This window comes from Alnus glutinosa, chromosome 5, assembly GCF_958979055.1.
Source record: "Alnus glutinosa chromosome 5, dhAlnGlut1.1, whole genome shotgun sequence".
NCBI classification, from domain to species: domain Eukaryota; kingdom Viridiplantae; phylum Streptophyta; class Magnoliopsida; order Fagales; family Betulaceae; genus Alnus; species Alnus glutinosa.
In genome coordinates, this window is record NC_084890.1 from 818,736 (window position 1) to 842,302 (window position 23,567).

General features: G+C 37.4%; 3 protein-coding genes and 1 long non-coding RNA gene across 7 annotated transcripts; 3 read left to right on the top strand and 1 right to left on the bottom strand.

Annotated features, from left to right (window-relative positions):
• Window positions 1–279: 279 nt before the first annotated feature.
• Window positions 280–7,330, top strand: LOC133868084 (uncharacterized). 2 transcript variants are annotated; one of them, XM_062304905.1, is made up of 6 exons: window positions 280–1,297; window positions 4,443–4,537; window positions 4,627–4,743; window positions 4,883–5,704; window positions 6,127–6,343; window positions 6,517–7,330. In XM_062304905.1, exons 1-6 carry the CDS (start codon window positions 1,000–1,002, stop codon window positions 6,711–6,713), a joined length of 1,746 nt encoding a protein of 581 aa, XP_062160889.1. In that variant the 5' UTR covers window positions 280–999; the 3' UTR covers window positions 6,714–7,330. The 2 variants fall into 2 exon arrangements, with proteins under 2 accessions (XP_062160889.1, XP_062160890.1); XM_062304906.1 differs by having other exon boundaries at window positions 1,083–1,297; window positions 4,429–4,537.
• Window positions 7,331–7,896: 566 nt separating this feature from the next.
• Window positions 7,897–14,086, bottom strand: LOC133868085 (transcriptional adapter ADA2b). 2 transcript variants are annotated; one of them, XM_062304907.1, is made up of 13 exons: window positions 13,372–14,085; window positions 12,762–12,817; window positions 12,053–12,231; window positions 11,759–11,824; window positions 11,505–11,630; window positions 11,348–11,423; window positions 10,782–10,845; window positions 10,645–10,703; window positions 10,437–10,535; window positions 9,918–10,140; window positions 9,354–9,564; window positions 8,786–9,052; window positions 7,897–8,227 (listed from the first exon to the last, which is right to left on the bottom strand). In XM_062304907.1, exons 1-13 carry the CDS (start codon window positions 13,422–13,424, stop codon window positions 8,036–8,038), a joined length of 1,671 nt encoding a protein of 556 aa, XP_062160891.1. In that variant the 5' UTR covers window positions 13,425–14,085; the 3' UTR covers window positions 7,897–8,035. The 2 variants fall into 2 exon arrangements, with proteins under 2 accessions (XP_062160891.1, XP_062160892.1); XM_062304908.1 differs by lacking the exon at window positions 12,053–12,231 and having other exon boundaries at window positions 13,372–14,086.
• A 3,821-nt stretch (window positions 14,087–17,907) lies between these two features.
• On the top strand, window positions 17,908–19,229 carry LOC133868584 (serine acetyltransferase 1, chloroplastic-like). The gene has a single exon (XM_062305516.1). The coding sequence runs from the start codon at window positions 18,017–18,019 to the stop codon at window positions 18,932–18,934; it is 918 nt and encodes a 305-aa protein (XP_062161500.1). The 5' UTR covers window positions 17,908–18,016; the 3' UTR covers window positions 18,935–19,229.
• A 258-nt stretch (window positions 19,230–19,487) lies between these two features.
• LOC133868587 (uncharacterized) lies at window positions 19,488–23,550 on the top strand. Of its 2 annotated transcripts, XR_009900363.1 has the most exons (3): window positions 19,494–20,049; window positions 20,836–20,973; window positions 21,989–23,550. It is a non-coding gene; the product is annotated as an uncharacterized LOC133868587 (long non-coding RNA). The 2 variants fall into 2 exon arrangements; XR_009900362.1 differs by having other exon boundaries at window positions 19,488–20,049; window positions 20,836–23,550.
• Window positions 23,551–23,567: the final 17 nt, after the last annotated feature.

A 23,567-nucleotide genomic window follows, 5' to 3' on the forward strand; every position in this document is an offset into this window, starting at 1 on the left:
AATAAGAAAAAAGGAAAATTACATTTACTTTCTCTAATTACCATAATACTCTTAATTGCATTCCATAAAACTCTTAATTAATATAATGATACGTGGCAAAGTCTTAGTAGGCGACTTCAATTTTAGTAATGCAGTGTAAAATAATCCAATCACACATATAACAATAATAAAATAAATTAGAGGAATTAGTTTAGAGTCAATGCCATGTGTACAGTCAGATCTCCGACTCTTTACGGTACAAGGATATCCCTACAGGCTACACGCCACGGTTCCCACAATTCCCTTTCTGCCCTTCCCTTTTCCTTTGGCTCCTCCCTTACCAAATGTCTCGGCCTGCCGAGTCCCACCAAGCTCTGCAAAACCCTGACTCATGTCAAAGCCTCTCTCTGTGTCTCCGTCTCTCGGTCCCATTCTGTGAAGTTCCGTTGTTTTGACTGAGAGACGGTGAAATTCTCAGCCAAACGGTGCTCTTTTTTGGTTTCCGGGGGTGTTTTTTTCTCACCCATTGAAACGCCTCTGGTTTGCTCAGGAAAAGAAAAGGAACCCCCCCTTTTGGTTCGTTTACCTTTCTGGCTTGCTTTCAGCCTTCTCTGCTTCGTTCCGTTTCTTACCACTATCTTCCAGTTAATGCATTCTACTCCTCTCGGTGCTTCTCACTTCAGCTAAATCCCAGTTCTAAGAGCTTTTCGTTTCAGAGGCAGAGCATGTAATCGTCGAATATATGTTGTGTTATTGGTCACAGATATTGAGCGGCAGTGAGTTTTGGTTCACTGGGTTTTGTCTAATTTGTGTGTCTTTTCGTTTTCCTTGACTGGGGTCCGAGTTTTGTGGGAGCCCAAGTGCCATATGAGGGCTTTGTGAACTGGGATTGATTGTTTTTACCCTTTAACAAACTGGGTCTTGTTGAGTATCAAGGCTTGTTCCTTGAATTGGGATTTTTTAGCTGAACGTGATAAAACGGTGCTCCTTGAACGCTTTTGGGGCTCTCTAATATTCAGGATGTCTGAGGATAATCAGGGTTTTGTGGCATGGGAGGAGCACATTGTATGTAATGAGCGTGGTAATCGTGTGATTCATTTTTATCTCAAGGATGTGTCTGGGGATTCAGTCCTTGCTGTTATAGGGACTGAGAGGAGTGTAAGGCACATGACATATGTTGTCTCGGATGAGTTTATGCGATTATACGGGTTTGAGAAATCCGTCATTGCGTGCACGAAATGGCGGGCAAGAAGAGAAGTGGTGGACTGGCTCACATCCTTGGTGTCAAGGCATCTTGTGCCGTATTCGGATATTTCAAGTACGTATTGAATGAATTACAATTCTAGTTTCCTTCATTGGAACTTTGAAGTTATAGGATTTAGCTTGCATGGAATAAATGAATGGCACAATCCTCTATTTGATCAAATTTAGTTACCATAAAGGCTGACAGCATTCGTTGTCTTGGCGTGTTGTTTGCACCTAGATTTCAATATGTTAGAAGACTAGCATTGAGAATTGAGATGCAAGGTTTAGGACAGATTTGCATGTATGATCATTATTTAGTGTTTGGGAGAAATTTTCCATGATAGTGCAATTTGAAGATTGTTCTTATCGGATTATGTTGTGTTGTTGCCTTTCTGACCTTTTGTTAATGTCGGTCAAGTATTTTCCACTTTTGGGCATTTTGAGTTTGTTCCACCTATATCTTAACTCTTATATTCCTTTCTATAATCTTGAATTAAGTATACATAGAATGAATAAGAAGTACATGAATTAAAACTTACTCGAAAACTTCATTATTGCATCGGCACAACAAATTGCACCAACTATAATTTCAATATGGAAGAAGACTAGCACTTGAGACATTCGGATTTAGACAATGTTCTGTATTTAAGTTTCTATTTCTCAAGTCAAAGTTAACAATTATATATAGTCGTTACTTAAAGAAATGTTCTCACTGAGAATTCCTTTGATTCAATTTGTTATAATCTTGATCGTTGTTTGAGCTTTATTTAAGAAACATTTTGTGGAAGTTTGTTGGAATCTTTTGGATACTTACTATCAGAGTAGTCATGCCAAATTACTTAATTTTTTGGCAGTATCTTACTGTGTAATTCATCAGCAATATTTGATATCTAATTCATTGAATTTGGAATAAAAAGTTGTTCATGTCTGTCCGCCAGTAAACAGTGTACGGTGACACTTTTTTTTTTGAAATCCACCATAGCAGATTATCTTCATTTATGGTTACTCCTCTTTCTGACTTTCTCACGTGCATGTGCAATTTCACATAATAATATGTTATCTGCTGGCATGGTAAGTAATTTAGGAGTAACAACTCATCATTTTTATGACTAAATGTGCGTAGTGGTATTTTTTATTGCTGGTCTTAAGCTTAAATTTGTAATGAATGTTGGCTAGTCGCATATTATAAGATCAATGTAGTGATTCAGCATACCTTTTCATTAAGATTTGTGTGATTCTTTTTAGTCTTGGGATTAGAGGATTGAAATTAACTTGATTCTATGTGTTGGAGATGCTATTATTGTAAAGAGATTTTCTATTAGGAAGTGAATATATCATATTCCTCATTAATATCTATATTCTTATGGCTTAGATATCTATTTCAAGAGGCTGTAGTTACTTTCTTAACACCAAGTAAAAAGTAGTATGATTAATTGACTCTGAATCATCTGGTCTAGATTGTCATTTTAAGTGAAGTTGTCTGTCATATTTCAGGCCCAAGCGTTAGAGTCTAAGAAACGCTTCTTCCCAGAGAAGAATAATTTAAACCCACTTGCGTGCCTATCTATTTTGATTGAATGATAAGCTCTTTCTGCCACCTCACCTTCTTCTTCTACTACTTATTTAAAAGACCATTGCGTCCAGCCCACTTGAGAGCTCGGCCAGTCATAAATCGCCATCTTTCCATGTAAGAGAGGCTGGTGTTACGTGTTTGTCTATTTTAATACTTTCATAAGCTCTTTCTGCCATTACTCCACTTCCTCCATATTCATAAACCGTCTGCGTCCACTTGAGAGACGCTCTGAGTTGGTCGATATGATCTTTGTGCAGCAACGAGGGAGGGGTACCGTATCAAATCTCAAACCTCTCATCTGTCAATTTTAGTTTCTTCATGCGTTGCATTATTTCCTTTTAATTGTGTATTATTGTTAGGGATCCAATAACTTTGTTACTAAATCTAAAATTTCATTGCTTTTTTGCCTTCTCAAGTTAACATCCTCAACCATATCCTGAACTTTCTTCTTTTGTGAATTTCAGAATGCTTATTATACTGGCATGTTTTTCTGCACCTGGTAAATCTTTGGAATTTCCGTTCGTGTCAACATCGAATTTCTGTCCACACATACCACTAGACATTGTGACTGTAGGTTCCATGGGTTGGTTTAACAGAGTCTGTATGGTTAATGCAACTTATCTAGATTACAATATGATGGGGTTAGCATGCTTCATTCTTATCTGCGACTTCTTGTTTAGTTTAAAGCACCTGAGAAGCTTTAGTTCTCCATGAATGAAAGAGGAATGAATTTTTTACTTTATTTGAAAATTGTTTGTCTGTTTGATTTAATTTTGGTTGACATTTGCAATTACCGTTAATGAGAAAAGGTAGAAAATTAAGGCTGCATATGTTTCAACGTAAAATGGTTTTTGAGTGAAAATGTTTTCAGCCAAAAATGTTTTCAAAGAAAATAACTGATTTTCCATTGTTTGATTGAGACTTTGAAAATAGTATAGAATGGCGGGCAACAGTTGGTGGAGGGTGACACCAAGAGGAGAGGGCAATTGGGTTCCTTTCATTGTGGTGGGAGTCGCCATGGGGGTGGGATTCACTGTAGAGGAGGAGGGTTGGGATGGGGTAGGGGGGATGGGGGATGGTGGCCAAGAGGCAGAGGGGGGTAGCTTTAGACAAATTTATCAGTGTTAATAATAAGTGTTCACAAATTTAACTAGCAACTACAACATGTTTATCACTTAGTTGGCCCAAGGGGTTTATTATAGGCTACCGTACTGAAGTCTGTTTCAATTTCCCATAATTCCAGGTATCAGTAGAATGATGGGATCTCTCTTTTTAAACTTTTGAGCAATCTCCACTTGCCTAACAATAGCATAGGTGGAGGTTTAAGTCTTGATTGGGCTCATTACCTTACAAATCTCTAGGACCAGACTGCACCAAGGACCCCTTTACCTTGCCACTTGCAGTAATGAAAGGAGTAGCATGCCCTGGTTTGATTCTTTATAACATGATATATGCCTGATTTTTCACTAGTTTTGGTGTTCATCATGGCATCACGCTTAAAATTTGTGCGTCCACATTTTTCTTCTTACATCTTTCTACAAATTGATGTCATAAAATCAATCTTGGATAAATTATCTTTAACAGAAACTCACTTTCTGATAATGAAGGGTAATTTTTTAAAGCAATTTTAGTATGTGTGTAACAGATTCACCGACAATTGACTCAAGACAAGCTTTAGGACCTCTCGAAGTATCGATGAGTGGATCCTGTACTCACCAAACTTACTTCCAAGATCATATGGTATCCATTTACTGAAGTTTGTTTTCTGCTCTTTAGATTAGTATATGTTCTATGTTTATTAAAATCTTGAATTCTTCATGTTAATTCAGGTTTCAAGGAAAGTGAGAGTTCAAAATTCAGACATTGTATGGTCTGGTATTGCTTGGATCTGTGCCAAACAGCTAAAGCACTACCCAGCTTTTTGCAGGAATGGAACTACCATAGCTGTAAGCATTGACACATTGGTTATTGTTTCTTTATTTAGTATTGGTCTTGCCCTGAGTGACATTACTAATTCTCTCACTTATCTTTGGATCCTCAAGATTATCATTTTTTTTTTCTTTTTGGATTTACCGGGCTGTTCAGGTTCATTCATTTGTATTTATTATGGCTGAAGAAGGAAATCAGCATCTTGGTTACTTGGAAGATATGTATGAAGACAAGAAAGGACTCAAAAAGGTGAAAGTGCGGTGGTTTCACCATAATAAGGAAGTCAAAGGTTTGATCCCTCAACTGAATCCCCACTCAAGAGAAGTTTTCATCACACCTCATGTTCAGGTGATCAGTGTCGAGTGCGTTGATGGTCTTGCGACAGTTTTGACTCCTAAGCATTACGAAAAATGTGTGGATGCTGTTGCAGCTACTTCTTCACCTGGAATCCACATGTGCTTTAGGCAGTTTAAGAACCATAAGATCAAGCCCTTCACACTTCCTAAGTTGCGTGGGTATTCTAATCAAGCAATCCTCTCTTCTATAGATGGTTCTCTTGTGGCCCAGCAAAAACTTAAGCGCAATAAATTGCATGTGGAAGATGAGGAAGAGATTGCACATGATGACCCTGTGAAGGTGGGCGCTAAGAGAAGCAAAAGTTATATGTGGCATCAAGGACTTGAAACTGGTTCTTCTGATGTCAGAAATTCATTCCCTGGGGATCAGATAACGAAGTGTGAACCAAAATACCCAATGTTAAAATTAAGATTTTCGAGGAAATTGATGGGAATGAAGTCCGTTGAGCCCCTGGCCCAATGTCCTGTTTCTCTTAAGGTTGATGAGAAGATAGAGCTACTCTGTCTAGATAGCGGCATTCGAGGCTGCTGGTTTAGGTGTAAGATCTTGCAGGTGTCTCAGAAGCGTCTGAAAGTGCAATATGATGATGTGCAGGATGCAGATGGTTTTGGCAATCTAGAGGTAAGCAAATGCCAGTAATTTAAATTTTGAGTTTTCCTTGGCTTCGATTTGGAATGGAAGGGGGGAATGAAACCTAGGTCGTGGCAGGGGCATATACTTGGCAGTACCCTTTTTTTTTTTTTTTTTTTTTCTAAAAAAAATGGGCATTGCCTCAAAGATACATCACAAAGAAAATGAGTACATAAATTAAATGATAAGTGGTTGGGTTGTTTATCTTATATGGTTATATTGTTTGGTTCTGTAATTTTTGTGTTGGCTGAAATAATAACAATGGTGATTTGTTGGGCTATACAACGTGAGAGAGGTGGCCCGTGATCCCCCATCAATTGGTCTCAACATTTGCACGTGCATTAAATGTTTCCTTCATGTAAAGACCTGATCAGGAAAGAAAATAGAATGTTAACATTTATATTAATATGTAGGAATGGGTCCCAGCATCTAGAGTTGCAGCTTCTGATAAATTGGGGATGAGATGCTCAGGCCGCCTGACAATTCGGCCAAGCCCTCCTGAGGATTTTACAGACTGTAAATTGGAGGTTGGTGCAGCGGTTGACGCACAGTGGAGTGATGGCTGGTGGGAAGGTGTTATAACTGGAGTTGACATATCTGGAAATGATACTCTGCATGTTTACATCCCTGGTATGTTCTAATATAGCTAAATCTGATGCGTTTCAGTTTAATTATTCTTGTGCTGTTGTTTGGGGTGCACATGCCTCATTGACCGGCTCTAGTGAGTTTGATGAACAATGTCGTGTCTGAGTTATACCCATCAGTTCTTATGGTGAGTGATGTGAGTTACCCTGTGATCTTAGGCGAAGACTTATTTCTGAAGCTCCAGAGAAAGAATGTTCGAACTTCCAGAGATTGGGTAGGGAACAGATGGGTTGATATAAAGGCAAAGCCTGACATACTCAGTTATTTATCTGAAAATGCCAGTCCTAGCTTGAAGCTCTCAATGTCTTCTGCTCTGGCTGAAGTATCCGGGCGCGGTGGCTCTGCATTGTTGTAGCCCAAAGTTTGCATGAGTCCCAACCTAGAAACAGTTGAAGAAGACGAACAAGAATTGCCTGATTTAGCCATATCTGAAGACCTCCTGGAAAAAATGAAGGGGGTCAATTCGAGGAAGCGGCCTCGTGAAGATGAAAATGGAGATAATAATGATAACAGCGATCTTGATTCTTCCAACCGGAGATGTGCACAACTGGAGCCGAACTAGTGGCTAGTGTCTGAGCTGAAGAGTTTTGACGTCAATGATAGATAATTAGATACTTAAAGTTGGGTTCCTTTGTGTAAATTAGGGGCATGACTTTCGGTATAGGAAGGCTGAAGGATGATTCTCAAGTTTTCTAACATCAGGAGAATTGGCAGGTGTACAGCAATATATCAGGTAGGTTTTAACCATCCGGGGTGAAAGGTAGCATTTTGTTTATAATCGAAGTTCGTAGTTAGTATGTGAGGCTAGGTAGTGGTAGTTGAGTTAGTGCTTTTGCACCCGCAGCGATTGTGCTAGCAAGTTCTGGCTTTGTCCTCACCAACCTAATGGTTTTAAAGTTATAGTTTTGTGTTTTCAACTGTAAAGCTTATTGTAGTTTCAGAAAGAAATTAAAGGATGTATTTTGTTATCAATGATCTCTCACCGTCATCTCTTAGGGATTTAAAGGAAGTGAAATCAAGCTGTGTTGTATACTTCGTCCCTTAGCCAAGCGATTTGCAAAAAAAACCATTTTTTACTACAAATCATTTTTGACTAAGGAGTAAAGTGAGAAAAAGTGCTAGTCATATCTTCACTATATATTTTGTTATCAATGACCTCTCACCGTCATCTTATAGGATTTAAAGGAAGTGTAATCAAGCTATGTTATATACTTCGTCCCTTGGCCGAGCAATTAGAGAAAAAAGCCATTTTGACTAATGAGGGAAGTAAAAAATAAATAAAAATGCTAGTCGTATCTTCACTATTACTTAAAAAAGACTAATTAAGTAATAATTGAAATTCTCTTAAATCACTTATAAAATTGTGTCTCATACCAATATAAGATTTAACAATCATGTACACGTTTATAATTCACTCAATGCGGGGCTAACTTTCTCGGTTAGGTTTTATGAGAAGTCAGACATTATGATGAACAATCGGGATTTCCTTTCTCCGATCTAAGTGAAATCTCCTGGATTGATACATGATTCCCGATGCGTTGTGAATACCAATTAAGTATTAACTATTTAAAAATAAAAACAAAAATATAACATGCTTTTCATTTCCGCAGAATAAAATTGATAAAAATGAAACAATTTACTACTAAGATAAAGAACAATGTAAAGCAGGAGACGGTTTCACGGTTGAGCAATCCCCTTTTTCACAAGCATGTCATAAACCCTGTCAATTTTGCTGGCTTCAATCTTGAACAAGTGATGGGCATCGGATTTCTTAGTGACAGTACCATTGATGATTTCGATTGACATAATCTCTTGCATCTTAAGGTAATGAGGTGGGGGTAGCCTAATCTCGCCGCATAGACGTTTCTCCTGTTTACACATGGAACATTGTTTCAGTTAAAAATTCAAGAGTAATGTACACCGTAAAGTCAACCGATATAATACATGGTATAACTCGACCGACAAAGTTTTCCTCTAAATTGGATTAGGAAAATATTCCTGCGACCTAATCTATCAAACCGACATCCTAAAAGCATGCGATTCTCCAATATGAAGTTCAAGTTTGGAGAAACTTTATCCTAAACTGAAGCTATAGCATGCTTCTTTATCCAGTTGCATTCAGAATTACATCCAAGCCATCCACTGACATTATCTTACAAATTACCCCAGCTGGATGGGTTTTTGCCCTGGGCAAGTGTGAGGCTACACTTTTTTAGGCAGCAGACTCAGAAGAGAGCATATACAGTGCACAGCAAACTTTAGGCTCAAGCCAATGTTTCCTGTGTCACACTTTAAGAAGCCCAAATAAGCTCACGTCGTCCTATTAATGTCAATTACTGGTCAATTTTAGGAATACAGCACACAAAAACAGAAAGGTGCCCTTATGCTTTCTTGTTAAGAAATAAAACTTAGGGACTGCATACTTACACTTTCAGACAATAAATCTGCTCCACAAAAGCCCATTATATCCAGATCGTTCACAGAGTTTGAAGTAGCCTGTCCCATTGGTCTCGAATTGAACTCCTTGCCAACAGACTCTGAAGCCATGAATGCATTTGGACCAGCTTGACTGCTTGGACCAACCTGAGAGCTTTCCTTTACTCTACGAGCATTCTCTTCAACTTCCCTTTTCCTTTTCTGTTTAAGGTATCTATCAGCCTCAGCTGATGTGCGGCAACCAGCAGCTCGGGCATCCTGAAAAATTATACAATGAAGTTTATGCAAGGAAGACATTAGTTTGGCAAAATGAAGCATCACATAATATATACCAGACTGAAGCATTTCAAACTAACGTGTAGCATTGGTGTTTGTGCATCAGTTGCATACAAAATGATATCACGCCTGAACTTTCAAGAATAAGAGACCATGTCAATGTGGCAAGCTTGTTTTATATGAAAGGTTTAAGGTAACCATATAAATAATTTCAGGCACAACTGCGATTATTTTCTATAGATGCAGTCTACACAACCTCAGTGGGGAAAGCCATGTATCATACCTTAAGTTCTTGAATTCTTTTCAGTGTTCGATGCTCTGTAATAACAGTCTGAAGCAAATCTTCATGCTCTTCCTTGGTATGAAAACGCATGAATACATCGTATCGCCGGCAGATCGCCCTCTCTTCAGGCGAAAAGTCCTTCTCGAAAGGATTAGGATATAACAAATTTCTATGTAGTATAAAATCCTTCCTGCGCTTCCTCTCATCAAGCCTGCCAACAAGTTTATTTTAACCATAATGCAGATAAAGAGAGAGTAAGCCTATTTAAGTATGAACCAGTAGGTTTATGCCATACTATTAAACAGTCTAAACAAAACCTCCACAGCAAATAATTTCATCAAAAGACACTAAAATAAAGAAATTATGCAGAAAAACACTCATCCCGTGTTCATTGTGAATTTTTTAATGATAATATCTCAATTCCTCTTCTCCTCAATTTCTTTTCTCATCTATACCATTATGCTACGTCAGTCTGACACTTTAAATGCTTTCTTACAAGTTTCAGATATTTAAATAAATAAATCCACCAAAAAGTGTGAAAATCAGATTATTGTGCCCACATACCTCTTTGAATAGATACGCAGCACTCGCAACTTCAGCTCACGCTCATCCTCTCCGTCTGTTTCCTTAAATTCCATCTCAGCCAATAACTGTTCAGCATCATTGTCATATTCAGTATCAAACTCCTGTCTTTTGGGATTATAACCACTCGATTCAACTAAAGAAGGGCCCTCGTTCCCTGAAGAGTTTGGTTTCTTTCCTCCAAAGCTCCTGTCTGCTTGAGGTTCTGCCAACAGTATAAAAAAACATAATTTAATGTTCAGTGGCTTTATCATTACCATACAGATTATGAATGCACCACAAAGTTTTCAAATTTATTATTATTATTTTTTTAGAAGTTTTCAACTTTTCAGTACATGAAAAGTTAGAAGAGCATAGAATGCAACAGAAGCCAACAAACAACAAAATACAAAGATGTTATTATAGAATTTATTCAAGAAAATCTTTTAGCTAGATCAGCTTTAATAGAAAAGATAAATTAATCAACAATTATTTGCAATCTGTAGATAATATGTATCACACCTTCCACTTTAACGACACCAGGGCCGTCTTTAACCTGGGCCACATTAGATGCCTTCTTGTTAGCAGCTGTTGCTGCTGAACGGACCCCAGATTCCACTTCTAAAGTATAAGAAAACAAGGCAGATAATATAAGGATCATATCAAAAATTTAATTGAATAAATTAATTTATAAATCATGGAAGCTAGTCAAGAATATATTTTGCCTCACCAGCACTTAAGCTTGACAATAAGCGGCCAGCGGAACCCCCTTTATGTGATTCTTCAATTCTGGTTAAAATAAAAAATCATAAGAAGGCATCTCAGGTAAATTGAACAACAGATACATGGAAGAGTATGAAAGCATACTTGACTCTTGAAGGAGAAAAAGGAGATTCTTGCTTCAAATTAAGCTCCCCCATCATAGGAAATCCTGTTATATTCATCAGCAATTGTTCATCACAAAATGAATATCAAAGCCTCACTAATCATGCAAAATGAGCAGAAGTCATTCACTAACAACCAAGTATTGCCCCCTAGTTCATTACAAATGTACTCTTCCACTTTAGTATAGGAGATAAAATATATAAACTGGAACCACTCCCCCCCAACCCCCCCCAAAAAAAAGAAAAAAAAAAAGAAATAAATAATAATAATAATCATAATAAAGGCCAAGCTCTTATGTCTTTCAGTTACAATTATGTTAAGAACACGAGGCACACATCTAAACCGAAGTGTGGCAAAAGGCTATGACCTTAATTGGCCAAAGCATCAGCTACCTATTAGCATTTACTAATACGATAATAGCTCTTCTTGCATGTGACTGTTGCATAAATACGATATTTCACCATGTAAACAAGACAAGATTAAAAATGATAAACAAAAAAGAAAACAATTGAAAGGATCAAAGTGTTACGGTAAACATGATCACACACCTTTCTTGTCCTCACCATGTCCTTTAGCCATAGCAAGAAGCTCCTTTCTGTTTTTTCCAACAACATGAGACATGTCCTAGAAACAAACATGTTCCACAACTTACCCTTCTAACAATTAACAATTCAGAAGAGAATTCACTTTGTTCAAGTGTCATACCGGAAGAGGGAAGTATGGGGAGTTCTTATATACATTTGTATAGTGTTCTATACATTGTTCTTTACTCTTAGTTCCCACATGCTCAGCAACTTCTGCCCAGTTACCCAAGCCATACATTTCAGTCCCCTGAAATAAGGATTTTGATAATACAAATTAAAAAGACTTTTCCAGGTAACATATAAAGAGCTGAAAAAAAAGGTAGGATCAAGCAACTCTATTGTAATTTGTAGGGATAAAACTGAGATTAAAAGTACCTCTAGTAGCAGTATTTCATCATCAGCATTCCAGTCAGGGCATATAAGAGGAAAAGATAAATTATCCTGTTGAAAGGGAAACCATAAAAGCATAAGAACAATTTAAAGGTTTACATTCTTTTGTTCTGAGTCTCTGTCATGATCAGCATCGCATCATGCTGAAACAGGCACAAAGTTACATCCTCATCACAAAAACATGAATAACAGCCTCTACTAGTAACTTAACACCAAGCAAAACTCTACGAGTCTGCCAGGTATCAGCAGGAGAAGTACTTTATTAATGGAATTACTAACCATAACCCTGTAAGGGTGATTGCTCTTATGTGGTATGACCTCAGCTCCAACAGAAAAACACTCTATACATAAGTCAAAATCGGGGCAAAAGGAACATTTGATACGGATCTTCCCTGTAATGTCTTTGTTGCAATAATTGCAATGGTATAAAGCCCTTTTCCCTTCACTTGTCCCTTGACCTGTGTCCAACACACACATATACACACACACAAGAAAAAGAAAAAGGATCAGAAAGACAAAAGGTAAAAAGCATATAGACAGCAACAGGTACCACTACCAATGATGACTTGGATAGAAAATCATCAGCACCATCATATTGGTATAGCAGCTTCTAAATGTACTCCAAACTCATTATAGCAACAGAAGGCAGGACTTAACTAAATAAAAGACGAAAAAAAACCCTGTGCCTGGGCAGAACCTCAATCAAATGACCCTAACATCAAGTCAGTTGAGGTTTCGACAGGCTTCCTACACATACCGTTTATAAAATGTTAATTACCAGATTACAACATAGACATCAAGGGCGAGAGTGAGGGTGTGTCTTCCAGGAGGGAAGTGGGAGAGGGGATTGGGTTTGAAAAGAGAGAATAGTTGAAAACACTTTCATACCATTGTGATCTCTGCAACAGCTAATCATCAAGAAAACCATGCCACCAGAGTTTACTTATAAACTGCCTATATTTAAACTTATGCAACAGTGGAATAGTACCTGCAGCTGCGGATTCTGAATTTTCACCACTGGAGGCATTCTTTTTTCTTCTTGATCTGCATGGCCAAAAATTGGTATTCTAAAATAAGAAACTAAAACAATGTGCCAAATGTAAATCCATGAAGCAAATAATACGATGCACTCATATAAATATACAGAGCTTAAGCAAAATCATAGCACAATTAATAAATCAATATACCAATATAAGTTTATTTATTTTTTATTTATTTTAAAAAAAACTAAATCTTTAAATTAATAAAGGCTGTCAAGCAAACAAATCTCTCCCTCTGGGCAAGTATGAGTCTACTTCCACCATTATTGTCAGTGGTAACACATAACCCCCATTTTGTATTTACTGCATTCTTTCCACTTTCACATTTAAACACACTGCCGATCTTATATAACATTTCACAACCCCATCTTTTTTGCGCCTAAAAATATGAACAGTAAGAACTAAGAATACCGAATGTATGTGCAAAAATCGAACTTTACACACACACACAACCAAAAAAAAAAAAAAAAAAAAAACCCAACAACCGAGCAAGCTCAAATGCGAATTAAAACTCCAAAAAAAAAAAAAAATTGAAATTATTAGAAAGCAGATAAGAACCTTTGGGTGGGGTCCTCATCGGCAGAGTGGAAGTTTCCACGAGAGCGACCCATTGAACTCTGAAGCTGAGAGAGCTCAGGAAGACCTGTGTAATTAACACTGCTTGCTCAACCAAAAGGCACAAAGGAGAATGCGCGGGAGACCAGTATATAGGACCCAGAACAACCTAAATTTCGCAGGCACTTGTGAATTGGTTTTGATTGCTTCCAAACTGGGTATTAATGGGTCAAGCTCAAAATCACAAATTTCTGAGTTTTTGGGTCTTTTTCTTTTCTTTGAGAATTTTGGTTTTTGAAGTAGATTTGGATTTTGGGGTGTCTCACAAATGCTCAAATACTGGGGCTTTAGGGCCAAGCAAAACCCCTAAATTTCTCAGGCACTGAGAATTGGTTTTGATAGCTTCCAAACTGGGTATTAATGGGTCAAGCTCAAAATCACACATTTCTGATATTTTTGGTCCTTCTTGGTAATTTTGGATTTTGATGCAGATTTGGATTTGGGTTCTCTCGCAAACTTTCAAATACAGGGGGGGGGGGGGAGGGGGGGCTCTGTGTGAAATTTCCTGTTTTGGTGGTTGCATAAATAGATTACTGTCCAAAAGTTGTAACAAAATGCGCTACTACGAGCTAAAGTTGCAGGTCAAACTGAATTTTGGAGCTCGGCTGTTTTCATGAGTAGCTGGACTAGAAAGAAAAAGTGTGTTTGTTTAGTGAGAAAGCGAATGCGCCATCCAAGAAAACTTTTAAATGGACCGAAAAAGAAAAAGTCTTGAGTTTATTTGGGCTTTGGCTGACTTTTCATAAATGGTGGCCTCTTTGTTTTGGCCCTTTTGGGTAATTAACATGCCTATAAAGTTTTCCTTAAATTGAATTGAATAGATGTTTTTAAATTTTGTCTAAATTTAATCTATTAAATTGATCAATATTGTTTAAATTTGTAATTTTTATATACATTTTTAATAAAATTAACAAAGTATACGAGAATACTCTATGAACAAATGTTACTTTGCTAGACCTAATTAAAGAAACCTCCAACCCACTTCAGTGAACAACTTTGTCCTAACCTAAGGGCTAGTGGGGATATGAAATGGAAATAAAAAAAGTTGCATCTAAGTCAACAATTTGAAGAAATATTCGGTGAGTATTGTTTACTCACCAAAGATAAAAATAAAATATACTTTTTTTAATTTTAATATTCACTTTCCTTTAAATAAAACAAAAGTAAAGAAATTTTTGAAAAATATTATTTAAATAAAATAATGAAAATAATAGCTAAAATAGAAAATCAGATATAAGCTCTTTAAAAAAATGATAGCTATATTAGCTAAAGTAAAAAAATAAAAATAAATAAATTTTTAGCTAAAATAAAGAGCAAATTTATTAAGCGGATATAAATGCTGGTTGATATGCACAACGCCTAGTATCTATCGTTTACAGTTATGACTACTAGAGTATCTAATCTCATTCGCTCCTCTAGCTTTTGTCTTTCGGGTCAATGGCAGGTTGGTAACCCAGTAGAATGCTTTTGTCATCGATATTTTTTTTGATTTTTATGCATTTCACCGCTCCACCGAAAATTCTCACAACCCCTACCGTACATCAGCTTAGTAATTTCCACCGCCTGTCCGGGGTAGCCAGGGGATTTGACGGCAAAAAAAAAAGTTCGCCCAATCTTTAGAGTATGCCGATATATTGTTTAGGAATATAATAAGGCCTATCTATTTCTATTTGACCGTCTTCTGTGTTTGGGACGGAAAATCTTTTAACGGCTAGTCCATGAACATGATTAAGGCCTGAACTTTGGATGTATGGATATCAATTGTCAAGCTAAACTTAGGGCCCAACTAAAAAAGAGGGGAATTTTATTTTTAAAAAAAACTAGACTTGGGCCTTGTTTGGAATCGTGTGAAAGACTACAAAAATCGAGAAATGCTTTACTTTTCAAATTTTTTTCTCTAAAAGTGATTCATAAATAATGTGTCATCGTCTCACACATTTAAAAAAAATAATAAATCACTTGAAATTGTACTTATCATGAGGTCCCAAAGCTTGGAACATGATTCTCTCAATTTTAAGTGAAATAGAAATGATCTATTTAATTGTTCATATTAGATTTTACAGATTTAATTGTGTATATGTTACTACGCAGTTAATATATTACCACATTATTCAAAATTTTAAATCATATGACATTATATATACTATTTGATACAACAAAAGAAAAATTTAACCCAAAAATAAATTGTCTTCCCATCATGATCGCCAAAGGCCACCCTTGCTCTAGAAACCAAGCTCTTTGGTTTAGCCAAATAGGGCTTGGGCTAACATTACGTTGTTGTTGGTGTTTTTTTTTTTTTTTTTTTTTTTTTTTTTTTTTTGTAGTATTATTATTATTTTATGGATTATAGTAAGATTGTGATACCTTGACTTGGGACTTAATTCGATCTGGTCACTAAATAATTTGTTTTGCAACAGTGACCTACCACTTGCCATTTTGATTTAAACTCTAATTAGATATTGGAAGTACTTAAAAAGCTTTTTTATTTTTTATTTTTTTATAGATACTCTGAAACAAAAAATAGGAAAGCAAGAAAAACTAGGTGGAAAGACGCCTGCTGCCTCTAGACGAGAGGTCTTTACCACTTACAATAAGAACAAAAGATAATGGTAAAGGATAAATGGAAATGTTACCTAAAAACAATCTAGTTGCGGCCCAATGTACCACATGATGGGCACAGAAGTTTGCACTTCTTACAATTTTGTGAGCTTTTTAAGAGGAAGAAGCTAGGATCGATGGACTCTAATGTTCTAAGAATTATGGAAGAGATCCTTCGATCTAAGTAACAAAAAGATTTTGGAGAGCTGATAATACAACTTGTGAATCACTTTCCAAAATAAAGTGATTTAGTTGTAGGGATGACGCTAGTGAAACCACTAATTTGGCAGTAAGCGCTTCACCATAGTTTGGATGACAAGGGGGAGAGAGCTGAGATGCCATATGAAGAATGTAGCCTTGAAAATTTCTGCAGATTGCAACTTACATTGATAAAGAGCCTCTTATAGCAGTATCAAGATTAATTGTAACCCATGTTGGTTTAGGAAGTATCCATTTGTCGACCACAATGACAATGGGGAGAGACGGATGCCAAGAAGTGTAATGCTCCAAAGTAGTCATATTGATATGTTTTGAGATGTTGTGGATATCAATGGTGATTCCTTCGTGATGAGCTTTATTCCGATAGAACCGTAAGAGGTCACAAGCCACTCTGCAAAGATTTGAATCTTGTGATAATATGATGAAGGGATATTGAGAAATTGCCCCGGAGAAATAATCTGTTGTATCTAATTTGTCAATGAGATAAGACTGAATGCTGAAGAATTCAGGGGCCAAAATGAGTGCCTCCAAACAAATTGTGCAAAAATGCAATTGAAAAACAAATGACGAAGGGAAACATCACCCAATTTGCAAAGATAGCATATCGGCAATCTATTTGGAGAGGGCAATATGGAGTTGACCCTAGAAGTTGTAGGAAGGATATCTGCCAGTTTCCACAAAAAAAGTCTCAGCCTGTCAGTAAGATTCATTCATAATGTGCATATGAGTTCCATTTACATGGATTATATATTTATATATAAAATCGCAATTTCATACGAATTTCCCACGGCTAATGTGTTAAGTACAAAATATTAACTTCATCATTTTACCCAAAAAGGGTGTTGTTAGGATATTAAGCTTTTACTAAAAGTTCTTTACAAATTCACTTGTCAGCCACTAAATACTTAAATTTATTTATCATTTATGTTGTGTCACGTGGCACTCACCAATCACATGTGAGTTTGTAAGAGAAGTATAATCCGAAAGATTTTCCTGCAAAGAGGAAAAACAAAGTTGCACAAAATTAGCAGTTAGAATTGAGGGTCTGAGTTGTTTAATCATATGAATCAAGTTAGAATGAATTTATATAATCTTATACTTATGTCTTGACACGATTAGAATTCGACATTCGACATTCGACATTAATGGCTAACATTAATTTTTACATGACTTGCAAATTCGATATATATAAGTTCAACACAAAATTAATAAGTTATGATTTAAGAATCTAAGTCGTTTTGTAAATTAATGTATATAATCTTACAGATTCGATACAATCCAAATTCCACGAATAAACATGAATTGCCGCCCCCCTGTTCAGAATAAACAAATCACTGCAGCGTACACATCCATTCCCCACACGGAAAATTCACACACCATGGTTTAAAGGGTCTTTTTCTTATTTCACTTACGTAACTCATGACGAGGTTGATGACATAAACATGATGGAGTGTTCAGCAAACATCGGAGCCACCAATGAAAGCAAATTGGACTTTAGACCGCAATAAAATTTAATACAACGATAATGAGAAGAGTCGTCATGTCAAACGTCATGGGTTGAATCTTTGAAATTCAATTACACAAGTACTTTGTTGTTACCAAGAAATTTCTGGTTCTTGGCAAAGTTGATCACTCACCTCCTCACAAGTATATATATATAGACCGTACTTTGGCTTCCCAGTATTACAACAACCCTTCATTTCTTTGTTCCTGTCCAATCTGCTTCTGTACTCACTTCATCAATTCTAGCCATCAAGAGCTCCACAAAACAATGGCAGCTTGTATTGCTAATTCAAGAAGCGAAAGTACTTCTAGTAGTGCATTTTCTTTGAACCCCAATCAATTCCAAAAGAGTAGTTCTAGTTGCAGGTCCAAATTCTGCATATCCCCCAGTTTGTCAAATCTTGTTTCATGTAAAACCATTAACCGGGGTGGGAAGAAAGTCTCAATTGAGGATCATGAAGATGAGCTATGGTTGAAAATCCGAGAGGAAGCTTCATGTGACTTGGAGCAAGAGCCTATCTTGTCTAAATACTACTACTCGTCGATATTGTCACATGTTTCACTAGAGAGCGCGTTAGCGAATCAGCTAGCGATGAAGTTGGGAAATTCAGAAGTTGCTAGTGATGCACTGAAGGAAATTCTCTTAAGCGTTTTTGCTGAAGATCAGGAGGTCAGGAGAGCCATTAGAGATGATCTCAGAGCTGTAAGAGAACGAGACCCTGCCTGCCTCAGTTATGTCCATTGCTTGTTGAATTTCAAAGGTTTTCTTGCATGCCAAGCTCACAGGGTGGCAAACAAATTGTGGTCACAAGGAAGGACTGTCATGGCACTCCTACTTCAGAGTCGAATATCTGAGGTTTTTGCAGTGGACATCCATCCTGGAGCGAGAATTGGTCGGGGGATTTTACTTGATCATGCCACTGGTGTTGTGATTGGAGAGACAGCAGTCATAGGAGATAATGTCACAATTCTGCATAATGTGACATTTGGTGGTACAGGGAAAGTTTCTGGAGACAGGCATCCTAAGATAGGTGATGGGGTTTTTATAGGAGCAGGAACAAAGGTTTTGGGTAATATAACAATTGGAGAAGGAGCTAAAATAGGTGCAGGGTCAGTGGTTCTGAAGGATGTGCCTCCTAAGACTACTAGTGTTGGAAATCCAGCTAGATTGGTTGGAGGAAAATAGAAACCTGCTGTTATGCGAAATCAGTACTGTTGGAGCTAGAACCATCGGTTTGGTTGGTTTCCAACAATAAGATCGATTATTGTCCAAGGCTTCTTTCAGTTTCTTTGTTATGTAAATTATTATCTTCATGACATTCTGTTTGAAGAACGTTGTTCATATTTGAGGATGACTTAGTAATGTATGGGGATGAAGCCTCTTTCATCTTAAATCATTGTGACAATAATGTCTACTTACCCAAAAGTGGACTAGAAAACTTGAAAAAAGAAGTGACAATTTATCACTAGATTCCTGGAAAGTCCTCTCTCTCTCTCTCTCTCTCACATGGTCTTTGTTTATATATTAATGCTGGGCAAATGCTTCATCTAAAGACTTACAGATGAAGCTTTTATTGTGTTTAAAGAGATTTGCTTGCACGTGAATGATCCTAAATTCAATCCTAGAAAATCTTCATCGGATGATTTGCATGTACTAAGTTTGTACTGTTATTTAACTCTGTACACCAGTACATAAACATTCTCCAAAAAGATACTAAGGTATTCTATGTGGTTAGGAATATGACATATTTATGTAGCGTTGACCAGTCACCTACAAGTCATTCAGATTGCAAGAAAGAGCAGCTCTCTCTCTCTTGGCTTCATATCCATGGCCTCTAAAATACTCTACATCCCATTGACCAGTCAGTTTTTTCCAAAATTATGAAATGGAGCAATGCTACAGCGTCTTCTTGGGTCCTTCGACTCCTTCTCTCGTCCTCCTCAGCTGACGTGGAATCTTAAAAATCTGCATCAAAATAGGACATTAAACAGCTTTTATTAAAAAAAAAAAAAAAATTAAAATCAAACTAAAAGTCTGGAATACACTTCCCGTCCCTCCAAAATTTTCAGCTCCTCTCTCTCTCTCTGTGCAACTTCCGTACGCTCGCAGGAAACCGCCGCTTAACAACTGTCTCTCTCCCTCTCGCTCGCTCTCCGGTCTTCCACCAGCGGCGTTGTTTCTGTCTTGCCGTTTGTTCTCTCTCGGCGGTCGGCCACCTTCCACCGGGCCATCCTTTTCCGGCGTTCTGTCTCCGGCAGATTTAGCGGCCATCCTCCACCGTCAGACACCACATTTTTCTGGTAAATGTTGTTGGTATTACTTTTTTAGCTAAACCCACTTTTGATCTAGATTTTTTTTTATTTTTATTTTTCCAGTTTGCCTTCACGAATTTATTTTGATTTTTCTGGCAGACGATTTTTGCATTTAGACTTTCTGGTTGGCTATTGTTTCCCCTGTTTGGCTTTTGGATTTGTGGCTGTTGTTTTACATGTTTGTTTGTGTAGCTGATGTGTTTGATGATTTGCTTGTATTTTTTTGCTTTTGGGTTTGTGGTTTTCTTCTACATATGGTGGTAGGGAAAGGAAAAATATCATTGCATTACTCTTTGGGTATGTTGTTGCTGGGTTGTGATTCGGTTTGCTTAAAAAAAAAAAATCAGATTTGGCCGAAATTTAGAGGGATTTTGGCGTTGGGTTTTGATTTTGGTTGTAGTTTGTTGTTAGTTGGGTGATTTTGTGATGGCCTTGCACTGTCCATTAAAATATATTGGAGCACATGTTGATAAGGATTCTCCGCAAGTTTCGAACCCAGCAACATATTCTAAAAAGAGTAGAAACTTGAAAGAAAAAAGTCTTGATTTCCTCCGCAAGTGTCGTGACAGTTGTGATCACTTGAAACAAAAGTTTAAATTTCAAAGTGTAATTAATCTCTAGAAAGGGTTGTTCTTTCAGGTGTACTGGTCTTGTTCTTGTGAGGGAGAATGTGTATGAAAATGTCAAATTGTCATTTAAACTGCCTTTTGTTCATTTATATACTAAAATGGTTTGTTTTTTTGTTGTGACTTGTGAATTTTGTTTGCCTTTCAGTTACTCATTGTGGCTACCTTTTGTTCTTCTAAATGGACATTTCAAGCTCACACTTGGAGAATGAGGGTGAAATTGAATCTTTGCGGAAACATATTTCAAGTGACGATGCATCAACCGATGAAGACAACCCTGAAATTGGTTAGCTTCGAATTATTTTTCTTTGACCCACCAATTATAGCTTTGAACTTGGTATTAATTTTTTGGGATAATTACACTTTACCCCCTTGTTTTATCCACGGGGTGGCGATTTACCCCCCAATGTACCAAAATTGTTAGATGACCCTCCCGAACTTATCAACATGTGTCAAGTTTAACCATCCGTCCACTTACTCGTCAGTATGGACGGAAAATCAGTCACATGCGTTACACGTGACCGTTTAATGCATTTTTCCTTCCCAAAATACCCCCGTCCCAAACAGCCTTCATACCAGTACATGCATTAAAAAAAAAAAAAAAAGGAAAAAAACCCATTCAACCCGTCTGTCCAGCTGCTCCAACACGGTCCAGTTGCTCCTCGAAGTTGCTCGTGCCGCACGGGAACACGGCGCGGTGACTCACCAGTGCAACTATCGCTGAAAGAGGAATTCTCCGGCTTGTTGTATCTTTGTGAATGAATGGTGAGAAAGAACAAATTTGTTGAGATTCTTCCGATTAATGTTGGTTGTTTAGGTGCTTGAACTTATTGCAAGACAAAGCACGCCCGTGGTCATTTAGGTAGCTACACGATTGATAGCCTCGTAAGTATCATGATATAGGTATTTATCATTTACTTGAATTAGGTGGTTATTTTATCAGAATTTTAACATTGCGGGTCGGACGTGTAAAATCTGTAATAGCAAATGGAGTTAAGGAGATATGGTTGAGCAATGAAGACATAAGAGCTTATGGTAAATAATTGTGATCTTTCCATCATTATGTGTGTTACTGGGTTAAAGTACTTGCCGATGTAAAGTTCTGTTTCTGCAGGTTCTTTTCATGAAGATAATATTGTAGTTTTTGGAAGTACCTTTTTATTATCTTAGATAAAGTAGTTTTATATATATATAAACCCAACCCACAGAATATTAGACATGGACACGCAAATATCTAAGTAATTAGTAAAGTGACAGATTGTTCATATGCATGACTCTCTCTTCAAATCCATGATGGTCAGGCAAGCAGGTCAACACAGAAAGTGGCCAGATGGCGAGAACCAAACGATAATATAGGATTGGCTCTGTCATGCTATGTTTTTTGAACATGAAACAGAGGACGTGGAGAATTTTTTTTTTTATTTTTTATTTATTTTTTTATTTATGTCAAGGTAAGTTTTCCTACAACAGCATATTCATCAAGAGCTACTGCACTGCAATCTTTGTGGTTGCCCAGACCAGACCGTGCCAAACCTCCATCAACTAACCACATGTCATGATCACCAAGCTCTCAATACGGGAAGTATCACTAACCTATGTTCTTTTTGAAGTATCTACTGCAGAGATTGGTACATTGGTGCACTCACTGCACCAACGCCGCACCCAGAACACTTGCTGGCCACGATCGGGATAGACCGCCTTTGGATTGCGATAGATTGCCCAACGGCTCTTCCTTCCTGTTTTAGTGCACTGTCGGGTGTGTCTTTCATTCGGTGTTGAATATCTAAAGGAAAAAGTGTGATCCCTAAGTGCGTGTTTCTCGGTTCTTCAGGTCTGGAAGATCACGTGTCTTCTGCTGCATGATATGGAAAGAAAACATGTCTTGATTTGGTGCACGGCTATAGGTTAGAGAATAACGGGTGTCGATGCTGCATGGATTTGGAAATGACGTGCATATCGGCCCTGCCCTTTATGGAAAGTGGCATGAGCCTTGATTCTCACCCATGGATTCGGTGCTGCAAGTCTTTGTTTTTTTGGAGAGAAATTGTAAGAGTTCGGTCCTGCAGAAATTGAAAGGAACATGCACGTCGTGGAAGAATTGAATTTACAGATGGAGATATCGTGGAAGCCATGCATGAGAGATAAAGGATCCATGAATTGAGAAATGAAGGAAGAGCCGACGTACTTGTTCTGCGAGAATGGCCGTGTAAACCTAGACTCGAAGCTTAGTCCCACGCTGGAGTCGAAGCTCTTGAGCTAGACAGTTAGGGCTAGGATGGTCTTGGTGTCGATGGTACTTTGACAAGGAGAAATGCATTAGTTTACTACATTGGACGCATGTGCGGGTATAATATTTGATGGGGATGGGGTATTTTGGAAAGGAAAAATGTATTAAATAGTCACGTGCAACGCACATGACCGACTTTCCGTCCAAACAGACGGGTGAGTGGATAGAAGGTTAAACTTGCCACACGTTGACAAGTTTGGGAGGGTCATCTAACAATTTTGGTACATTGGGGGTAAGTTGCCATCTCGTGGATAAAACAGGGGGGTAAAGTGTAATTATACCTAATTTTTTTATGTGATTTAGAGTTGGATGATAAAGAAGACAATGGCCCACTATATGAAATAATAGATGGGGATGGTAAAGTTGAAGAACCTAAGAGCGGAAGTACGTCTAGTTCGTTGGAAGAAGTTATATCATGGCCATGTTAAATGGCATTCTCTTTACTATTTGTTCTAGGAAGACATTGGTCCCAGTTGGATATTTTGTTGTGGTACACAATTATTTCGGATGCTGAATGTATATATATTTGTACAGTTAAGGTGTGGAATTTATATTTGATGAGCAATTTAATATATACATTTTTTGAGCTCTGG